This window comes from Hemiscyllium ocellatum, chromosome 40, assembly GCF_020745735.1.
Source record: "Hemiscyllium ocellatum isolate sHemOce1 chromosome 40, sHemOce1.pat.X.cur, whole genome shotgun sequence".
NCBI classification, from domain to species: domain Eukaryota; kingdom Metazoa; phylum Chordata; class Chondrichthyes; order Orectolobiformes; family Hemiscylliidae; genus Hemiscyllium; species Hemiscyllium ocellatum.
This window is the reverse complement of record NC_083440.1, coordinates 28,357,140-28,364,639: the sequence shown is the minus strand read 5'-3', so window position 1 is coordinate 28,364,639 and position 7,500 is coordinate 28,357,140. Positions and strand designations below refer to the sequence as shown.

The window sequence follows — 7,500 nt, the reverse complement described above, 5'->3', positions numbered from 1 at the left end:
GACGGGGTTTGGGGGAAGGGAAGAGAGAGAGAAAGAGAGAGAGAGAAAGAGAGAGAGAGTCAGTGGGGGGTGCGGAGAGAGACAGAGGGTTGTGGGAGGGCATTTCGTGGCAGTGAGGAGTTTCTGGGAGGCTGCTGAATGTGACGGGTGTCAAGGGAGACAAGCCGCTGGTGCAGTCGGGTGGATGGGTCACCTCCTGGTTGGATAAGAGAGCGAGGCAGCTGCTGTTGGAGTCTCGGGTGGCTAACCCCATCTCAAACATGCACGCTGTTTTGGAAAACGTAGTGGGTGGCGGAGAGGAGTTCGTGACTGGAATCCTGTAAACAAGAATCGGGGCGGGAGAGGGGACAGTCAGGAGGGAAGGTATAATCCGTGGAGGGTTCAAAATGATGAATGGTTTTAAATGGGTGTGGTGTCGCTGGGCTTTGATTTCATTCGGATTTATTGTCTCACGTACCCGAACACAATAGCGAGCTCTGTTTCGTGTGCAGCACGGGTACAGCTGGGGTGGGGGGGGGATTAGAACAGCTCCAGGAGGATAATGTTACGGTTTCAGAGGAAGTGCGCAAAGAGCCAGGTCCAGCATCAGGTTTGAAATTGGATAGTCAAGAGGGTGATGCTGGAAAAGCGCAGCAGGTCAGGCCGCAGACGAGGAGCAGGAGAACCGGCGTTTCGGGCGAAAGACCTTTCATCGTGTGAGCAAAACAAAGCTCACTCACTTCAATAATGTCAGTCCGAGACAAGATCTGAATCAGTCGTGCCCTTTATTTCACACGTGCAAGTGGGTGTGACGTCCACAAGGCAGGGACAAAACACACACCGAATTCAACAAATATTCGATACTTATATAATTTGGTTCCTATATTTTTTTTATTTCATTGCTCCCCCCGTTTACATCCTCCACTTCCCTAAGACCGGTCCCCATTACTCCTGTTCATCTCTTGCCTTACCCGGCCTTGTCTGGGACAAAATGCTTATTTCTGGCCTCACCAGGCCGTTTGACCTCATCCCGCTGGAGGTCATTGTTAGGCATGTCCTTTACCATTATTTACTCCCTCCATCTGCTCCTTTCCTCACAGCATCTTATCATTAAGACCCTTTCGATTGGGGTTTGTTCTTGTGTTTCAGTAAATGTGGGAAACAGATGTTTATACCTACTATTTGTACGGGCGTATCTAGCTCCCCTCACAGCACCTTATCTAGTCGCCTGTATTTCTCCCATTGTTTTGCAGTCCCCTTTCTTTCTTGAATACATTTTTAGCTACTACAGAAAAACAATTATGCATTTCCTCCACATAGTTCCCATTCTTGTTGACTCAGCTCCTGGCTGGAACAATTACACACTGGGGTGAGTTCATTTACTATTTGTATAATCAATTGTAATCGCAGAAGTAACACTAATTTACTGATATCCCACAAATAGGAATAAGGCTGCGGCCTGATCTCCTGTCCTTTTCCCAGCACCGCACGCCCTTGACTCTGTAATCTCCAGCCTCTGCAGGCCTCGGGTCCACCTCGAAGTTTGAGAGGGCCTTCCCCAACGCCCGCGTGACGGACTGGGCTGTGCAGCCACTCCCTGTGGCTTCTCCCGGTTCTGGGCCCGAGCGGTTGCCGTGGCGCGTCCGGGCAGAATGCCGACCATTCCCGATGGGCGTAACCACCTTCCTGTCGCCTGCTGGGGGAATAGAGGCGTCAATGATGTCGTAGCAAAATTAAGGAAACTCCAATTTAGAAGTGAGTCAGTCAAGCTTATTAAATCAAAAGCTTTTGGGAAGGGCATACAGGAATACCCATAGTGCTCAGGGATGTGCAGGTTAGGGTGGATTGGCCATGCTAAATTACCCCATAGTGTTCAGGGATATGCAGGTTAGGGTGGATTGGCCATGCTAAATTACTCATAGTGTTCAGGGAAATGCAGGTTAGGGTGGATTGGCCATGCTAAATTACCCATAGTGTTCAGGGATATGCAGGTTAGGGTGGATTGGCCATGCTAAATTACCCATAGTGTTCAGGGATGTGTAGGTTAGGGTGAATTGGCCATGCTAAATTATCCCATAGTGTTCAGGGATATGCAGGTTAGGGTGAATTGGCCATGCTAAATTACCCATAGTGTTCAGGGTGTGCAGATTCGGGTGGATTGGCCATGCTAAATTACTCATAGTGTTCAGGGAAATGCAGGTTAGGGTGGATTGGCCATGCTAAATTACCCATAGTGTTCACGGATGTGTAGGTTAGGGTGGATTGACCATGCTAAATTACCCATAGTGTTCAGGGATGTGCAGGTTAGGGTGGATGGCCATGCTAAATTACCCCATAGTGTTCACGGATGTGTAGGTTAGGGTGGATTGGCCATGCTAAATTACCCATAGTGTTCACGGATGTGTAGGTTAGGGTGGATTGGCCATGCTAAATTACCCATAGTGTTCACGGATGTGTAGGTTAGGGTGGATTGGCCATGATAAATTACCCATAGTGCCCAGGGATGTGTAGGTTAGGGTGGATTGGCCATGATAAATTACCCATAGTGCCCAGGGATGTGCAGGTTAGGGTGGATTGGCCATGTTTAATTACTCCCTCGGGCATAGGTTTAGGGTGAGAGGGGAAAGATATAAAAAAGACCTAACGGGTAACGTTTTCACACAGAGTGTGGTACGTGTATGGAATGAGCTGCCAGAGGAAGTGGTGGAGGCTGGTACAATTGCAACATTTAAGAGGCATCTGGATGGGTATATGAACAGGAAGGGTTTGGGGGGATATGGGCCGGGTGCTGGCAGGTGGGACTAGATTGGGTTGGGATATCTGGTCGGCATGGACGGGTTGGACCGAAAGGTCTGTTTCCGCGCTGTCCATCTCTCTGTTTTTGTCTCTGTGAAACCGCCCTTCTGGTTTCGGGTTTTGTGGGGGTATTAGCGATGCAGCTTGTGTTCCCAACTCTCCACGACTAAGGGGTCAGTTCTAAGCCAGCCTTTTCCTAACTTAGTCTCTATCCATACCCCTTTGGGATGGGGGACTCCAATGGCCCCGAAGCCATTGTCCCATGGAGGCGGTGACATGGATGGAGCCGAAGTGGCTCGCGTCGGTCCCCATGGATTTTCCTTCCTCCCCTCGTGATGGGGCCAGATTAATTCACCCTTCCCACAGTCGATAAGGATTCCCACATTCAATAACGAGAGGTGACGCTTTCAAGGCGAGAGGTGGAAGGTTTAAGGGCGATACACGCGGCAAGTACTTCACCCAGAAGGTGGTGGGTGGCTGGAACGCGTTGCCAGCAGAGGTGGAAGAGGGAGGCTCAGGATGATGCCTCTGGACAGATGTGTGAGCAGGTGGGGAGCAGAGGGATACAGATGCTTAGGAATTGACCGACAGGGTTTAGACGGTGGGTTTGGATCAGCTCAGGCTTGGAGGGCCGAAGGGCCTGTTCCTGGGCTGGAAATTTTCTTTGCTCTTTAATTTGAACTCCTTCATTAAATCACTTCCCAGAGTCATTCTTTCGTTAGTCTGACTCACATTAAATCTCATCGGCAGATGCAGGTTATCGATTTCTGCTGGAGTTGTCTCACTCGTGTACACTGTCCATTAATCCTCTTCACTTAGAGTCATAGATAGAGTCATAGAGATGGACAGCACGGAAACAGACCCTTCGGTCCAACCCGTCCATGCTGACCAGATATCCCGACCCAATCTCTCTCTCTGCCTCTCTAACTTTCTCTCTTCCATTGTCTCTTTCCCGCTCTCTCTCTCTCTCTACCTTTCTCTCTTCCATTGTCTCTTTCTCGCTCTCTCTCTCTCTACCTTTCTCTCTTCCATTGTCTCTTTCTCGCTCTCTTTCTCTCTACCTTTCTCTCTTCCATTGTCTCTTTCTCGCTCTCTCTCTCTCTACCTTTCTCTCTTCCATTGTCTCTTTCTCGCTCTCTCTCTGTCTCTACCTTTCTCTCTTCCATTGTCTCTTTCTCGCTCTCTCTCTCTCTCTCTCTCTCTACCTTTCTCTCTTCCATTGTCCCTTTCTCTCTATATCTCTTTCTGTGTCTCTTATGGTCTGTGTATTATGATTTTATTCTACACAACCGCCCGATGAAGGAGCAGCGCTCCGAAAGCTAGTGCTTCCATATAAACCTGTTGGATTCGAACCTGGCGTTGTGGGAAGGTTTAATTTTGTACACCCCGGTCCAGGACAGGCTCCTCCACACCTTTCTCTGTCTGTCTCATCCTCTCACTAACACTCCTGCTGTGATCGGCAGGTGAGGAAGTGACTTGTGACGATTTCAAGAAGATGCTGACCAATGGCAAGTTGACCATCATCGATGTGAGAAATCCCGAGGAACTGGAAAAAGGCACTTTCGCGGGATCTATCAATATTCCAGGTAGGGAATAAAATATTCACTCGCCGATAGGGGGAACAGACTGCCCGGTGTGTGTAAATGGGGAGAGGGTGGGTGAGGGGGTTAATCCCCCTCCGATAGGGGGAACAGACTGCCTGGTGTGTGTAAATGGGGAGAGGGTGGGTGAGGGGGTTAATCCCCCTCCGATAGGGGGAACAGACTGCCCGGTGTGTGTAAATGGGGAGAGGGTGGGTGAGGGGGTTAATCCCCCCCCGATAGGGGGAACAGACTGCCCGGTGTGTGTAAATGGGGAGAGGGTGGGTGATATTTGGAATCAGCTTCACATTGGCTGATAATCCTTGTCAATCCCTCCTCCGCAGTGACCAATGTGAAAGATGCTTTGTCACTGGACCCGAAAACGTTTGAGACCAACTATGGCCATGAGAAGCCTCCCCTGGACAGCCCCGTGGTATTTCACTGTCAGCTGGGCCGGCGAGGGGCAAACGCAACCGCAATTGCCCGAGAATTAGGTTACACCAGGTAAAGCCAACGAGGAACACATTCACTTCTGTACATGTGCTTCGGTGCAGAGTAAAGCTCCCTCTACACTGTCCCCCCATCAAACACTCCCTGGACAGGGACAGCACGGTGTAAGATACAGAGTAAAGCTCTCTCTACACTATCCACAACAAACACTCCCAGGGCAGGGACAGCACAGGGTTAGATACAGAGTAAAGCTCCCTCTACACTGTCCCCCATCAAACACTCCCAGGACAGTGGCAGCACGTGGTTAGATACAGAGTAAAGCTCCCTCTACACTGTCGACCAACAAACACTCCCAGGATGGATAAAGCACAGGTTTAGATGCAGAGTAAAGCTCCCTCTACACTGTCCCCCATCAAACACTCCCAGGACAGGGACAGCACGGTGTAAGGTACAGAGTAAAGCTCTCTCTACACTGTTCCCCCATCAAACACTTCCAGGACAGGGACAGCACGGGGTTAGATACAGAGTAAAGCTCCCTCTACACTGTCCACCATAAAGCACTCCCAGGACAGGGACAGCACGGGGTTAGATACAGAGTAAAGCTCCCTCTACACTGTCCCCCATCAAACACTCCCAGGACAGGGACAGCACAGGGTTAGATACAGAGTAAAGCTCTCTCTACACTGTCCCCATCAAACACGCCCTGGACAGGGACAGCACAGGGTTAGATACAGAGTAAAGCTCCCTCTACACTGTCCCCCATCAAACACTCCCAGGGCAGGGACAGCACAGGGTTAGATGCAGAGTAAAGCTCCCTCTACACTGTCCCCCATCAAACACTCCCAGGACAGGGACAGCACGGGGTTAGATACACAGTAAAGCTCTCTCTACACCGACTCCCATCAAACACCCTCAGGACAGGGACAGCACAGGGTGAGATATCGAGTAAAGCTCCCTCTACACTGTTCATCAACAAACACTCCCTGGATGTATACAGCACAGGTTTAGATGTAGAGTAAAGCTCCCTCTACACTGTCCACCATCAAACACTCCCAGGACAGGGACAGCACGAGGTTAGGTACAGCGTAAAGCTCTCTCTACACTGTCCCACATCACACACTCCCAGGACAGGGACAGCACGGGGTTAGATACACAGTGAAGCTCCCTCTACACGGTTCCGCATCAAACCCTCCAATGAAAGCGACAGCGCGGTGTTAGATATAGAATAAAGCTTTCCTCTACCCTGTCCCGTTAACCTCTCCCAGGTCAGTGACACACAGGGTTAGATACAGAGTAAAGCTCCCTCTACACTGTCTCCCATTAAACACCCTCAGGACAGGGACAGCACAGGTTTAGGTACAGCGTAAAGATCCCTCTACACTGACCCCATCTAACCCTCCCAGGACAGGGACAGCACGGGGTTAGATACAGAGTAAAGCTCCCTCTACACTGTCTCCCATTAAACACCCTTAGGACAGGGACAGCACGGGGTTAGGTACAGCGTAAAGATCCCTCTGCACTGTCCCCCATCAAACACTCCCAGGACAGGGACAGCGCAGTGTTCGATACAGAGTAAAGCTCCCTCTACACTGTTCTTTCTGATGTCTTGCTTGCAGGGCCGTGAATTTGAAGGGTGGATTTGGTGAGTGGCAACAACAGTCAGCTCAGTGAGGAATTCCCATGGACACAGACCGCTGGGACCCGATGACGTTCCCATCCACTGCGTGATGCTTGACCCGGCAGTGACATTTGACCCCAATCGCACCTGCCTGACCCTGAAGCCTCTGTCTGTGCTCAGACCCGGGGACCATGCCATCTCCCAGTCAGAAGCAGGCCCTTCGGCCTTACCACGTCCGTACTGACCCAGTTCCCAAACTAAACCACTCTCTCCTCCCTGCTCCTGGTCTCATTCCTTTTCCTTTTCCTGTCCTTATCTAAATGCCCTTTTAAACGTTGTCACTGTACCCACATCCCACCCCTCCTCATTCCCACGCGAACCGCTCTCTGTGTGGAAATAGTGCCTCGCGTGTCCTTTTTAACATGTCTCTCCTCTCATCTCAATATGTTCCCCCTTGTCTCCCCCAGTCTCGGGAAAGCGCACCTGCCATTCACTTTATCTACACCCCTCAAGATTTTGGGAAATATCAGCCTCCTACACTCCAGTGAAAAAAGTCCCAGCATCTCCCCATAACTCAAACCCCCTCCACCCCCAGCAACCTCCCGGTAAATCCCTTCTCCACCCTCTCCGGTTCAATAATCCCCTTCCTGTAACAGGGCGATCAGAACTGGACACAGTGCTCCAGACGGGACCTCACCAATGTCCTGTATAACCCCAACGTGACATTCCCCAACACCTACACTCAAAGGGCTGAGCAATAACTGGACACAGTGCTCCAGACGGGACCTCACCAATGTCCTGTACAACCCCAACATGACATTCCCCAACTCCTACACTCAAAGGACTGAGCAATAACTGTACACAGTGCTCCAGACGGGACCTCACCAATGTCCTGTACAACTCCAACATGACGTCCCCAACTCTTGCACTCCAAGGACTGAGCAATGAAGGCAAGCGTGCTAAAAAACCCTGTCTACATGTGACGCAGACTTCTCAGAATGATGTCCCTGAACCCCTAGGTCTTTGTCGGTTCTCCAACACATCCCATGGTCCTGTTTTGAAATGGAAAAGACCTGG

General features: G+C 50.6%; 1 protein-coding gene across 1 annotated transcript in view; it reads left to right on the top strand.

Annotated features, from left to right (window-relative positions):
* Positions 1 to 7,500, top strand: part of LOC132834485 (thiosulfate:glutathione sulfurtransferase-like) — a 12,004-nt gene that overhangs the window by 3,899 nt on the left and 605 nt on the right. Inside the window, exons 2-4 of the mRNA XM_060853401.1 lie at positions 4,239 to 4,361; positions 4,700 to 4,859; positions 6,422 to 7,500. The exon at positions 6,422 to 7,500 is cut by the window's right edge and continues 605 nt beyond it. Coding sequence (XP_060709384.1) covers positions 4,239 to 4,361; positions 4,700 to 4,859; positions 6,422 to 6,476 — 338 coding nt within the window. The 3' untranslated portion in view covers positions 6,477 to 7,500. The remainder of the gene's footprint in view (positions 1 to 4,238; positions 4,362 to 4,699; positions 4,860 to 6,421) is intronic.